This window comes from Quercus lobata, chromosome 10, assembly GCF_001633185.2.
Source record: "Quercus lobata isolate SW786 chromosome 10, ValleyOak3.0 Primary Assembly, whole genome shotgun sequence".
NCBI lineage: Eukaryota > Viridiplantae > Streptophyta > Magnoliopsida > Fagales > Fagaceae > Quercus > Quercus lobata.
In genome coordinates, this window is record NC_044913.1 from 28,429,184 (window position 1) to 28,444,118 (window position 14,935).

At 37.4% G+C, this 14,935-nt stretch overlaps 1 protein-coding gene across 1 annotated transcript; it reads right to left on the reverse strand.

The window, feature by feature from the left end:
- Positions 1-421: 421 nt before the first annotated feature.
- LOC115966049 (thaumatin-like protein) lies at positions 422-2,250 on the reverse strand. Its single transcript, XM_031085386.1, has 2 exons — positions 1,956-2,250; positions 422-1,260 (listed from the first exon to the last, which is right to left on the reverse strand). Exons 1-2 carry the CDS (start codon positions 2,020-2,022, stop codon positions 578-580), a joined length of 750 nt encoding a protein of 249 aa, XP_030941246.1. The 5' UTR covers positions 2,023-2,250; the 3' UTR covers positions 422-577.
- Between the last annotated feature and the right edge of the window lie 12,685 nt (positions 2,251-14,935).

Consider the following 14,935-nt stretch of genomic DNA (forward strand, 5'->3'; position numbering starts at 1 on the left):
ATTCATCTGTTAGTTTTTAACACAGGCACAGCTTTTAACTTGGTTTAGACTCGTCGTAGTGCTTTCAGGCTCTCATAAATAACATGTGCCCCCTTGCGTGAGAAAAAAAAAAATTTTTATTTTTCCTGATTAAAAGTCTTGCCGTGCAATGTATACTTTAGTAGTCTCGGAGTAATACTCCGAGCTTTCTCAAAGTGGGTGAGCCCCATGTTGCGACATACGTGTAAAGCCCACCCACTTTGTGAGAGCCCGGAGCAGGCACTAGCTAAAATTTTTTCCTGCCCCATGGACACCACAGCGGGCAGGCCTTTCAGCTCATAGAGAAATGGGAGAGTTTTGATTTACCAAGAATGTCCTTTCCACAAACATCAACCAAAAACAAAAACAAACATAATTAAAAATAAATCAGAAACCATAAGTCTTCAAGTAAACAGAAAGCAGAACCAATTGTAATATAAGTTTCCACTATTCCAAATTAGCTACAACACACATAAACTAACCCACACAGACACCAATAACAAAACGAACTAGCATATTACTATATCAGCAATTAACTATAAGCATCTGATCTGATTAATCAACGATGGTGAGGGCAGAATGTGACCAAATAGTTGCCACCAGTGCAAGTAGAAATGCTAGTAGGATCATCATAAGCATAAGAGTAAGCCTTAGGACAAGCCGCCTTGAAAATCCTAGAGTATGCTGTGGGTTTACAAGCCTGAGGACTTCCAAAGCTCCCAGTACAACAATACCTCGGAGAGTTAAACGCAAAGCAAGCACTTTTACAAGCCACAACTCTTCTATTATCATGGGACCGAACTTGAAGCCCAACTGGGCACATCATGTTGAGGTCGCTAACACACCCAGCGTAGCTGCATTTGCCTGATCCTTTGATGGGTGTGATAGAAATGGCCAAGTTGTAACCATCAACAAGGCTTACATCATAGAAATCTTGCTCGCTTCCAAGAGTTATTTCTGCTAGTGTGGCTGGTGGGGCTCCACCTAGACCGTTGCAGAAGAGTGAACCACCACAATCACCAGTGGCGCAGAGGCCGCGGCCAGATGCGTCAAAGGTGCAGCCATGGCGGCCCCATAAGCGGCCGGACCAGAGAGCAGGGAGGTGGAGAGAGTAGGCCTTGTTTGGTTGGAGCTTGAAGCCACCACGGGCTAAGATGGGCTTGCCTGCGCCTGGTTGGATGCCTGGCCAAACTGGATGTGTGCACTTGTTGTAAAGGGTCATGGTTGTGGCCGAGACCTCAGCTGTGACAAACAAATAAAACAGAAATTAAGCACACTAGATTTTTTTTTTTTTTTGATAGGGAGCACACTAGATTTTTGTTTCTATGTTTTGGTAAAGTAAAATTTAATGACTTTATTATAAATGGACCTACTAAGACTAAAATTGTATGTGGTCGACTAATTCATTGTCCGACTTAAAAAAATTTCAGAACTAAGACGTTGTTGTTGTTGCATGTTATGCTGGCTAGTGTAGGTGTGCACTACTTCTCAATCTCACACATGACACAACAAGAAGTTACATGAAAATAACTCTTCAGGTGGTCCTAAATTACTGGTTAGGAATTTTGAATCCAAAAGCTTATGGATCTCCTTTGGCCTAAGCATAAGCAACCACTAGGATGTGTTTTTTCAGAAGAACGACTAGGAACAACTTTGGCGTTAATAACCATACTAGCTAAGTTGAGATGGCATTGTATGTAACGGTTCATATGGCTGGGAAAATTGTTAAATTACTCATGAAAATAAATGTTTCAGGGTCCGTGCGTTTCATGTGTGTGTTTGAGACCTTAACTGAAAGCACTAGGGAAAAAAAGTGAAGAATGAGCACACAAATGGAGTGACATTGCTGGGTTTGAGCCATGGTGGTGTGGCTACACTATTAAGATCAGAAACAAGAAGATGCGTGTGCGTGAGAGATCAAGAGCTATAGAGTATACCTGGAATGTGGGAAAGCATGAGAGTAAAGAGCATAAGAGCTATGAAAGATCTCAGCATTGCCTCCATGGCTGCAGATTGGAGAGGTTGATGATTAGTAGGAAAGGGACTTAAACAAGACCGTAAGAAAAAGGTGCCTTCTTCTCTCGACCCCTCTTTTAACAGCTAGCAAGACATGGTTTTTATAGAGAAAAAAAGGAACAGAGACTGTCACTCACACACAATGACCTAACGCCAACGGATTAATGTTACCTTTCTTCCTTTAATAAAATGTGGGGCCTATATCACTCTGACTATAATAAGCTTTGTTAATAAATTTAGTTCTTTCTTAAACCAAGAGAAGTTGATAGAGGGAAACAGAGAGATTTGTGGGTGGTGGTGGGTGTAAAAGTTAAAACTGTAAATACAAAAAGGTAATGTATATTTGGGGGTGAGTGAGTTGATTGAAGACAAACAGCGCTCAGATTTCGAGGACATGTCTGAGAGGTGGGGGGGGACGAGTTGTCTGTATCCCATACAAAAGAACAGGATTCACATGTTAAGGGAATCTCACTCTGCCATTCTAGGCTAAGTGGTGGATGGTGCCTATGACACTGTACTCTGCAAGTTTTTCCTCACTTCTTCAATGTAAGTGTGCTGTGCAGAGTGTAGAGTTGAAGATTTTTCTCCCAATACTCAATAGATGAATTATTACAGTATTACTATTAAAGTATATTGATCGGCAAGTTGTTCAAACAGTACATTAACAGGCTCCAGGCTATTAAATGTTATTTGGTCGTATGATTAAACAACAGTTTTCAGTTTTTTTAAAATGACTCAATTTTTGTACTGACTACTGGATGCGTTGGATACGTGACACGTGTCCAAGATTGAACACATGTCGCATATCTAACGTGTCCAGTGGCACTAGCTACTGGAAAGAAATCAGACCCTTTTTAAAAATATATATGAGTGTAAAGATACATAAAAATACATGTAATATTTTTTTAAAAACTGAAAATATCCGTTTAAACTCGCCTACAGACCTAAATATACTCAAAGAGAGAATGTCACAGCGCGTGTGTTCCCATTCACCATATACATTCATTCCTCTTCATCTCGGCTGATCTCCTCTCGCATCTCTGTTTAAATCTTTTTTTTATTGGAGTCCGTACTATTTTCGAAGATCATCCACGCGCTCGTGACAAATGCGGTCTACTTTCATCTTCCTCTTTGGTAACATGAATTTGGATCCGGTACTGTTATCTTTTTTTTTTTTTGGTGAAAGAAAACGTTAACCAGGTAAAAAAATATTAAAAAGTTTAAAAAAAATTTTTTTTTTTTTGGTTAAAAGGGTTAAAAAAAAAAAAAATTTTGACTCAAGGATAAGATTAAAAATGAACTTTTTAAGTTTTATACTCCATTTGTTTTAATGTAAATATTTTATATATAAAACATTTTCAATAAATAAATTGTCAAGCATTTGAAGGGATGTGATCACACTTGAAACTGCAAATACAACTCAGTCACTATTAAAGTACCACAAATCCAGTCACTGTCATATTGGCACAAATTCAATCAAATCCACTTCACCAACTACTCAAACTCAAAATTTTCAACAATTTAAACTGAAATTTTCAAATTTTAATTTAAAAAAAAAAAAAAAAAAACACAACCATAAATCAAGTTCAAACTCAAATTAGCTCAAAAAATAAAATATAAAAACTTAGATCTAAAAAAACAGTATTAAGAGTTTGGGAACGAAATCCACTCACTACCACTCCCAAGACCACCAAAATCCACAAATCAAAGAGTTAAAAAAAAAAAAAAAAAAAAAAAAAAAAAGCACGCCACTCACCCACCCACTATAACCCACAAACCGGGGGGGGGGGGGGGGGAGTATGTACAAGGGTGGGGGCCATCCCCCCCCCCCCCCCCCCAAATTTTTAAAATATATATACAATTATTTTATAGTTTTCAAAATTTAGTCTATAAAAATAAGAGTGACCCCTCAAAATATTTGAATTAGTCCAATAATGCTCTTAAAAAAAATGGACTAATAGTTATAGAGATATAACTTTATTTTTTGCTATTCTCTTTATTATTATTCTCTTATGGGTCTGTTTGGATAAAACTTATTTTGCTGAAACTGAAAACTGAAAACACTGTAGTAAAATAATTTTTAAATGTGTGAATAGTACCGTGGGACCCATTTTTAATGAAAAAGTTACTGAAAAGTATAATTTGTGGGTCCGTGAACAGTGCACGTATACATTGTTTACTATGGAAAGTCAATATTTGCTGTTACTGTTCAATGAACAGTAACCGTATTACTCCAAAACGCGTGAAAAAAAAAAAAAAGAACAAAAATGCAGCTTCAGAAACGCAACGCAGCAGACGTGGAACCCAAACACACACTATATCTGTTAAATATTTGATCAAATTTGGTATCAAACATGTTTGAATATATTTTTTTCAACCCGTTATGTGGTGATTAACAAGTCATTGACTCATTAAAGAAAAATTTGTCACTAAAACTACACATGAAATGTATCTTTAGTTGTCATATAATGAGTTAGAGTAAGGTAGCTTTAAATATGTTTGGAGTCTAATTTATTCCTCCAAGTTTTGGATCATTCATGTTTTTGAAAATTTCATTAGTTCAATTGAAAGATTTTTTACTTACTTTAGTATAATTTGATAATTTGTATTTAAAATGAAACTTTTTAAGAATTTCATCATGAAAATGGAAAAAATGAATTTTATTTTATGAAAGATCATCAAAAATAATTTTGATTGAAAATACAAAGTTTTTTTTTGTTGGATGTGTGTATATATATAACTTGTCAAATAAAAAAGTGTGTGTATATATATGTGTCTGTGTGTGTAGATGTTGTCATGATAAATATATTAACGTTGCAACTTGGCCTCCCAAACAAAAATTTTTGGCTCCGCCCCTACCACAAACCATCACAAAAACCCAGATTCATGAGGGAGAAAACAAAAACAAAAACAAAAACAAAAACCCACTCATTATCAAGATTCCATAACCAAGATCAGAGCAACGACGGTTCAAGATATATAACCTAGACCCAAAAAACCCATTCTTCTAATTATACTTCGTATTCTTCATTGTTACTAAAATTGGAATTAGAAGTAAGTAAAACTCGAACATGAGAACCTGCGGTGGGTGGCAGCAATGTAGGCTGAGGCACCAATGAATATGGAGTCGCTAATGGGTGGCGCTAGTGGATCGTCTCAAGTCTGGGTTATCTGGGAGATGGGTTTATGTGAGAGAAGATGTAAAATGTTTTCCACTTGTTTTAAGAGTAAAACATTTTATACATTTTTGCCTTGCCTTTTACTATTGACCAACTTTTTACAACAAAATAAACACTGTAAAATGTGTAAAATGTTTTCTTGAAAATATTTTACAACGAAACATACAGAATGTTAATTTCAACCATTAAATATGGTATTGCACATATCTCAATCCATCTCACACTATTTATCACTTAACCTTAATTTGTAGATCTTTGAACTCCCTTGGCCAAGATTGTTATCTATCAACTATCGTCTGTCATTGCATATGGTACTTGACCATAATGTTAATTTTTCATTCAAAAAACTACTATAATTTTAATATTTATTTATTTAATTTTTTTAAACAGAATCATTATTTATACAACAGAAAGTCTTAATCCCAAATTTTTGGTTTTGAGTATAAATTCCGTTATGCTTGGAAGTCTTTTTTTTTTTTAGTAAACTTTGACAATCTAGTTATTATTCTCTTAGCTTTACCTCACATTCTAAGAGCATCCACATCAGTTGGTGGATACTCTTCTATAATACAAAAACTTCCTCATTTTACACATTTTGGCCAAAAAACGTCCCACATCAGCTCATGTAAAACTGTGTAAAATCTTCTAAAAATTTTCATGAGCTACAGTAACTATGCATATATACACGGTTACTGTAGCTCGTCTATACATTATTATAATAATTTCTAATTTCGCTCGTTTTTTTCTCTCTCTTCTCCATCTGCACAACCAGCACCCTCATCATCATCTGCTTCTTCCTCTAATACACACACTCCCACAGTCAAAATAAAAAATCAACCACAAAATCAACAACAAAATCACTCAGAAACACCACAAAACCAAACACACCCACACACAAACACACCAATGGAGACAGAGAGAGTGGATCGGAACTTGTGGCAGATCGGCATGCTTGGATCAGAGTGCTTGGATCGGCGTTCTTCTTGCTGTGCTTGGATCAGAGACAGAGAGAGTGGATCGGCGCTTGTGGCGGATCGGCGTGCTTGGATCAGAGTGCTTGGATCGGCGTTCTTCTCGCCGTGCTTGGATCGGAGAAAGAGAGAGTGGATCGGCGCTTGTGGTGGATTGGCGTGCTTGGATCGGAGTGCTTGGATCGGCGTTCTTCTCGTCATGCTTGGATCGAAGTTCTTCTCGGCGCCGTGCTCCCTGCTTGGATCGAAAGTTCAGAAAGTTTGAAATAGAGAGGAGTGAAAATCTTGAAATAGGGAGGAGTTTCAGAGAAACTCTAGAACAGAGTCTCGTGAGTGGAGAGAGAGAGAGAGACTCGTGAGTGGGGAGTGAGAGAGGCTCGTGAATGGATAGTGAAAAGAAAGGGTTTGAGATAAAATAATAATAAGAAAAGTAAGAAAATGATTATTTAAATAAATAAGATGGTAGAATAAATGAACTGATATGACTGTTTTGTAAAAATAAATATATAAAATAGAAAAAGTAAGTTTTTAATGTAAAAATTAATGTGTATAATATACGAACTGATGTGATTACTCTAACAAAGTAGAATTCATGTAATTATCTAATTTTTTGAATATTTTTTGTAAGTCTTACTCAAGTTATTACTTTTTAAAATAAATTATTTAAGGTTTTTTTGTCTATGAAAACGTAGAGTTATACTAAATTGATGTGACGTGTCATAAGTGAATCTGGCCCGTCTCCAACCTAAAGTCAATTTAGCTGTTTACCCGATCTGTTTACCAGGCCTTGTTGCAGAGTTCATGAATTTCGCTTTAAAGATGTACGGCTTGGATGAAATGTTGAGACCTTTTGGGCTGGATGTGATCTGTCCACCTGATGCAGGATATACACGTGAACAAAGTTAATTGTTTCTTCCATTTCTTGTGACTTGTGACCCACACCAAACATTTAGCAGAAAATACAACAATGGTGAGACTATAACAAAGACAAAATTTTAACCACAACTCACCGTATTAGTGGTAAGATTGTGAACTCACGTACGCAAGCATTTTTGGCAGACAAAATCCTCATTGTCCAAACTCCAAAGAGTTCTATTGGAATTGTTGTCGTCTAATGGATTGTGCAGAGATCTGAGGCATCATACTATTGTTTGTTTATCTTTATTTAGTCAGATTAGAAAAATAAGAGAAAAGGAAAATAGATCTATATACATACATATATATTATATACACCCTATATATATATAAACACTAGCAAGTACATAGATAAACGCAATGCCTAGGCCATACGCATCCCATTACGGAACTTCCATAGCTGCTTAAAAAACTCTTACCAATGACTGACCCTAGTACTCATATAGACTATAGAGCAAATGATGTAGTCTTAATTTTTTATTAATTCGATGGACAGAGGCTTTGATTTTAAATCACATCGGTAGTCAAACTTTACGGAGACATCATTTTTTTTGTTTTTTTGTTTTTGTATAGATAGTTTTCTTCTTCGAAAGAAAAAAAATATTTTTCCTTTTCGGTTGATTCGTGTTGATCCAATTAATTTTTGATTAAAAACTCTTCGCCTGTGTACCGTGATACTATCTTTTGAAAAGGTTTTCATTTTTCAAACGTCACATCATAATGGCAGAGCAGCATCTCCATAAATTTGCAATTTGCAAGCTAGATTTGGGAGCCATTTCTACTGAGTGAGAACTGACTCAATCAGAAGGCCCAATATAACCATGTGGGCCTACGTGGTGAGTTGTTAAAGGCTAATGCCTGGAACACGTTATTTAGTACCATTTGTGCTACAATTTGCCATATGATGGATTGTGATTAATAAAAATATGTCCTTATATGATTTACCATTATATTTTTACAAATCACAATTTATTATGTAGTAAGTTATGGTGCAAAATTACTATAAATATTAAATTATTTTTTCTTTTTTCTCTTATTTTTAACAGGAATGGAGTCAAAAATTTTGGTTTGGAGGGACTGAGTTACACATTCATAAATACATATATTTACACAACTACATATATTGATACATACATACATTTTATATAAATTTTAATGTGTATATACAAATTGTTTACTTTGCCACTAATATGTACAAAAGGTTTTACCATTATTTAATTATAATTTTTTAAATATTTTATTTTTGGAGTGTTATCAAACCCTAACATTAAATATCCTCTATTTTTTTTCACAAAATTTTAGGATCTGTTTGGGATTCGCTTATTTTGCTGAAATTGAAAAATTTTTGTTGAAAATACTGTAAATAAAGGTAAAAGTTAGCTAAAATAGTACAATGAAACCCATAAATAGTACCAAAATGTGTAGTGGGACTCATGAATAGTAGTAAAAATAAACTGAATAGTAAAATAAGTTAGCAAAAATAATTTTTGCTAAACGAACACTAAATGTGTGTTTGGATTCGCGTTTCCAAACCCATGTTTGCGTTTTCTACCATCTATTTTTTTTTCCCAGTGCGTGAACAGTAACATCATATATGAGCACTGTGCAAGGGACAAAAGGCATTGTTCATGCACTATTCAGGAACTGTTCACAGGTCACACGACACTATTCACCCATTTAAAAATGATTTCGCTACAGTGTTTTCAGTTTTCAATTTCAACAAAAATAAGTTGTATCCAAACGGACCCTAAATGAAGCATTGACAAACAATTGGAAACTTAACAACATTGGCAATAACAACAAAAGACTTGGTCCCAAATTGAAAAGGAAATAAAAATTATATATTTATGTACAAAAGAAAATTTCTTTTTGAGTATTGTCACTTATATATCCTCACTGTACGTAGTTTTTTTCATTTAACATTTTGCGAATAAATCAAGTATTGACAAACAATTCGAAAATTAACAACAATGAAAGACTTAGTCCCAAATAAAATAAAATAAAATAACTCTACGAGGAAATTTATTTTACTAAAAACATACTATTTGAAATCAACAACCAAAACTTACCAATTAAGAGAGAGAAAAAACTAAAATGATTTTTTTTTTCATTACAAGGCAGATAGTTTGTTGCTCTTAACGATTATTTTTTAGAACCCAATGTTTAATTAGTTGTTCAATACGTTTTTGCAGGGCCAGCTCTTATTTTTTGGAGGGGCCAACTATCAATTTTAATGTCTAGTATCTAAAAAAATTGTAAAATATATATACATTATAAAGTATTTAGAAAATTTTGGGGGGGCCATGCTAAGTGTACCTCCACCCCTTATTATTAAATTAGATTTTGGAGCCATTTCTACTGAGGAGTGAGAACTGACTCAATCAGAAGGCCCAATTTATGGTTACCATGTGGGCCTAAGTGGTGAGTTGTTAAAGACTAATGCCTGGGACACGTTATTTGGCACAATTTTGTACTATAATTCGCCATATGATGAGTTGTGATTAATAAAAATGTGTCCCCGCATGACTCACCATTACATTTTCACAAATCACAACTCATTACGTAGCAAGTTGTGTCACAAAGTTGCTACAAATATTAAATTATTTTCTCTTTTTCTCTTATTATTAAATTAGTCTCTCTCTCTTTTAAGTCTGTCCATGTGTAGTGTTTATTATATTTTATTTATTTGTTTGTTTATATTATTTTAATGTGTTGTTTGTTAAAATAAAATCTTTGATGTTGAATGTATTGTAAAGTAAGTTGTTAAAATAGATAAAATAGATTTTTGAGTGGTTAAAAGTTATATTTTTTGAAAACCTTTGTGAATGCTTGGTCTTATATAACAACTGGTATGCCTACATGGTAGCTCTAAATTTTGCAATATACCCTACATTAAATGTTTGATTTTTTTTTTCTACTTCATTTAAAATAATATAACCAACTTATTAAAATAATAATTAAAAAAATCACCACAAAAACCAATAACAATCAATCACAACCACCTCCACCATTGCTCCACTAGCCACAACCCACCCAAAAAAAAAAAAAAAAACCAAACAAACAAACAGAACCACAACCTAGCCACCACCAACAACCACCATTACAATCGCAAAATCTAGCCACTTTCCTCTTCCACCACCATCACAAAACCCAGTCATGATTTTAGTATTTATTCTTGGAGAGTGCTCTCAGGCTCTAGAGCATGTAGAAGCAGTTATGGTTATTGCTCTATGCAAGAAGTTGGTGTGCCCTCCTTTGGGTGGGGTGTGGGAGGGTTGTGTGTAAGGGGTGAAGTCTCTAGTGTTTTTGTGCTTACCTTCTCTCATTGGGGGCAAAAGTGGGTTTTTTGGCTGTGAGGATACATGGCTGAGGAGTTGGAGGAGCTGTGGAGTAAACTATCTTTCACCAAGGAGGAAGATGAGGGTATCACCTTTGGCAGTAATAGTACCAAGGTAGCCAAAGAACGGGGAAGATTTTGTGTGGTCCTTAAAATCCTATCCCATAGAAGTGTCAATGTGGAAGCTCTTAGGAAGAATTTGAACATGCTATGGAAACCAAGTAAGGGCGTAAAATTCAGTGAGCTCGAGGAGGACTTGTTCTTGGTGGAGGTTGGGGACGAAAGGGACAAAAGGAGAGTGCTTGACATGAGCCCATGGAGCTATGAGAGACAATTAGTCTTGCTATAGGAATTTGAAGGGGAGTTAACATCGAGTGAAATCGAACTGAGATGGTCTCCGTTTGGGTCCAAATTTACAACCTGCTACTCAAGTGTAGAACAAAGGAGACAGTGTGGGCAATCGGGTCAAAGTTGGGGTCGATGATGGAGGCGGACGTCTCTGACTCAGGAGTCCAATGGGGTAAATATCTCCGGGTAAGGGTAAGGATGGATGTTACCAAAAAATTAGTGCGAGAAAAGAAGATCACTATCGAGGGAGGGGAGTGTAGATGGATATAGTTCAAATACGAAAGATTACCCAACTTTTGCTATAGATGCGATCTTCTTAGCCATGCGATTAGAGACTGCCCAGAGTCAATGGGATCGAACTACCAAGTGGATGATGGCCATATACAATACGGGGCCTAGTTGAGGGGCGAACCAAGTATGAGGGGAGGTTTTGAGTTGACGAAAAAAGTAATGTGTGGTGCACTAGAAAACGGAAAGGTGGCCACTAGAGGCGGAACGGAGAAGGGGTAGCCACAACGCAAACTCCAGAACACCACACTGAGGTTGGTAGGGCTTACGAGGAGAAGCTGACAGGTCGGAGAGACAAACCAAGCGCCTTGGGAAAGTCAACACCTGAGTTTTCAGATCAATCAAAGGATGTTTTACATGGAAAAGGAAAGCCGTGTGAGGGAGTAGAAAAGAAGATTGAGAAGTTAGCCCAATCAAGATCAAGTGAAAGTGCCTTGGACTCATCCATAAATCATGGTGACTAGTCAATGGATATGCATTGGGAGAGGGCACCTATTCCTACAAAGGAGCCCAATTTCAAATTTGTAATGGCGCCAAACAAGGACCATAGCAATGATGTGGAAGGCCCAAGTAATAAAGAGGTTAAAATGGGCCCAATGGCCTTGAGCTACGACCCAAAGGAAGGTTGGGTGGCTTCTAAACTCGGCCCAAGAAGTGGGCATCGGAAAAGATTAGTGAGAGAGGTGAAACAAAACAAGCCCAACGATTAAAAAAAAAAAATGAAGGAGTGAAGCCTCAAAAGCGTGAGGGCCCAACCCCGTTACAAGAGTTGGACCCAAATATTATAGAGCAGAAATGAAGGAAGGATCTGAAACAATTTGTGCGTAACCTAGAAAATGAAATAATTGAGAACAAGACAGAGATTATGGATGGTGGAGTGGCGGTGCCTGCAGAGAAGGACCGCCGGGCCTCATAAGTCTCTTTGCTTGGAATTGTCGGGGTCTTAGGTCCTCCTTGGCAGTTTGTACTTTTATTGATGGGGTGAAGGAGAAGGACCATTGTTGGTTTTCCTGTCAGAGACAAAAGCAAGGGCAATTAGGATTAAGGGGATTCAAAACAAAATAAATTTCAAGCAAGGAATAGTGGTACTAAGTGGCGGAAGGAGCGAAGGTCTGGCTTTGTTGTGGAGGGAGGGTACGGAGGTGACTTTCAAGAGTTGCTTGCATTCCCACATTGATGTGGTAGTCCGAGAAGAGTTGGCGACAACCCCATGGTGTGCTATGAGGTTTTATGGCCACCCCAATGCAAACAAGAGACCTTCCTCGTGGTAGCTACTGGAAACATTGAGGGACTAGTGCTCATTGTCGTGGGTAGTTTTTGGTGATTTCAACGAAATCACGCACCAACATGAGAAGATTGGGTGGATGGAGAGGGATGTCAATCAGATAGAGGGTTTTAGGGAATGTCTAAGTAGGTGTGGTCTCTTCGATTTGGGTTTCGTGGGGCAACACTTTACCTGGTGCAATAGGCGTTTGGGGGACCATAGAACACTACTTAGGCTTGATCGTATTATGGCTAATGCTAGCTGGTCCGAGCTTTTCCAGGAAGCTAGAGTGCGCCATTGTTCAATGTCAAGCTCGGATCATTGCTTATTGATGCTTACTCTAAAGAATGGGTAACCAAAGAAATCGGTTAGAAAGCGCTTTCTCTTTGAGGCTATATGGGTTAGAGAGTTAGTATGCAGGGAGGTGGTGGAAGGAGCATGGGACCTGTATCGTAGGGATGCAAATTACAAAATCACAGATAGACCCAAAAACTGTCAAGCGAGTTTACAAAGTTGGAATTGGAAGGTCTTCGGGAATGTCAACCGAATCTTGAAGCAAAGACAAGATAAACTTTAGCAGCTAGAAAGTTTGAGCAGATTACATGAGAATGTAGAGGAAATTTAGGGATTAAGAAAAGAAATTAACAAAATTCTAGTCAGGGAAGAGATCATGTGGAGCCAAAGGTCTAGAGTGCTGTGGATTAAATGGGGTGACCATAATACAAAATATTTTCATGCTACGGCTAGCCAAAGAAGATGAAGAAATAGGATTGGGGATATACAAAATGTAAACGGGGAGTGGCAGGAGAATCAGGAGGTTGTTGAAGGTATAATCTTAGAGTATTTTGAGGGGATTTTCAAGTCAGGTCAACCTTCCAACTTCAAAGCAAGCCTGAATGCCATAAACTAGAGGGTATCCCCAGAGATGAATGAAAGTCTAGTTGCTGAATTCAAAGCAAAGGAGGTTTGGCGAGCGTTAAAGCAAATGCATCCCACGAAGGCCCCAGGGCCAAACGGTATGTCCTCGATTTTTTTCCAACAATATTGGGATATTGTAGGTTTGGATGTGATAAATTGTGTTCTTAATACTCTAAATTCGGGTGTGATGCCACGTGGAATAAATGAAACATATATCTGCCTTATCCCTAAAGTAAAATCACCCAAGAAAATTACGAAGTATAGACCCATCAACCTATGTAACATTATCTACAAAATAATTTCTAAAGTGCTTGCTAATAGGCTCAAATGTAAGCTTGCAGAGATTATTGAAGAGTCCCAAAGTTCTTTTGTATTAGGTAGACTCATTTCGAATAACATTTTGGTGGCATTTGAAACAATGCACAGTATAGACCAAAGGAGGAAAGGGAAAGAAGCTCTAATGGCAGTGAAGCTTGGCATGAGTAAGGCCAACGATAGAGTCGAATGGGCTTATTTGGAGGCTATGATGAGGAGGATGGGCTTTCACGAGTAGTGGATTACCTTTATTATGATGTGTGTGACCATTGTGGAGTATTCGGTTCTAATAAACGGAGAAGCAAAAGGAAAAATATCCCCAACTAGAGGTCTAAGACAAGGGGATCCCATCTAGCCTTACCTTTTTCCTGATTTGTGCCAAAGGGTTATCGACCATAATTAAGAAGGAAGAGAGGGAAGGGCAGATTAAAGGAGTGGCTGTTTGTAGAGGTGCCCCGCGTTTATCCCACTTGCTTTTTGCTGATGACAACATTGTATTTTGTAGAGCCTCGATGGAAGAATGTGATAGGCTTATCAAAGTGTTGGAGGAATATGATGGGGATTCAGGGAAGAAGCTTAATAAGGAGAAAACCTCTCTCTTCTTTAATAAAAACACACCTAGGGAAACCGATTAGTAAGAAGCTTATCAAGGCAGTGGCCCAAGTTATGCCTACATACATGATGAGCTGCTTCAAGCTCCCGAACACACATTGCAACGAGCTAAACTCCATGATTAGTAATTTTTTGTGGGGGCAGAAAGATAAGGAGAGGAAGATGGCATGGATCTCGTGGAAAAAATTGTGTATTCTGAAAGATAGGGGAGGCATGGGGTTCAAGGACTTGAAAGCCTTTAACTTGGCTCTACTCACTAAGCAAGGCTGGAGACTCCAAAAAAATCAGAGCTCCTTGGTCCATAAGGTCTTCAAAAAGAAATATTTCACAAAAAGCTCCTTTATGGAAGCCCAATTGGGAAGGAGGTTGTCCTACGTGTGGCGAAGTATCATGGCAGCAAGGGAAATAGTGGCGAGAGGATCTAAGTGGTCTATTGGAAATGGGGAACATGTTCACATTTGGGTAGGGCGCTAACTACCAACCCCGAGGTCTTTCAAAGTTGTAAGCCCGAGACTTCCTCATGTTGATTCAGAGCTGGTGGCAAGCCTCATTGACCTGGACCGGAGAGGGTGGGATGTAACTAAAGTGAGAAATACTTTTATGCCCCAAGAAGCTCAAGTAATTCTAGGAATCCTTATTAGTCCTCGACTACCGCAGGACTCGCTGATATGGGCTTGGACACCAAGTGGCAGATTCACTGTTAATAATGCTTACAAAGTAGCTCAGATGTTGTTGAGAGAGTATAATCACAAAT

Excerpts from the sequence above, each read along its gene's own strand:
- LOC115966049 (XM_031085386.1), bottom strand. The coding sequence starts at position 2,022 with ATGGAGGCAATGCTGAGATCTTTCATAGCTCTTATGCTCTTTACTCTC. Across the intron at positions 1,261-1,955 it reads CATGCTTTCCCACATTCCAG|CTGAGGTCTCGGCCACAACC; the intron begins GTATACTCTATA and ends TGTTTGTCACAG.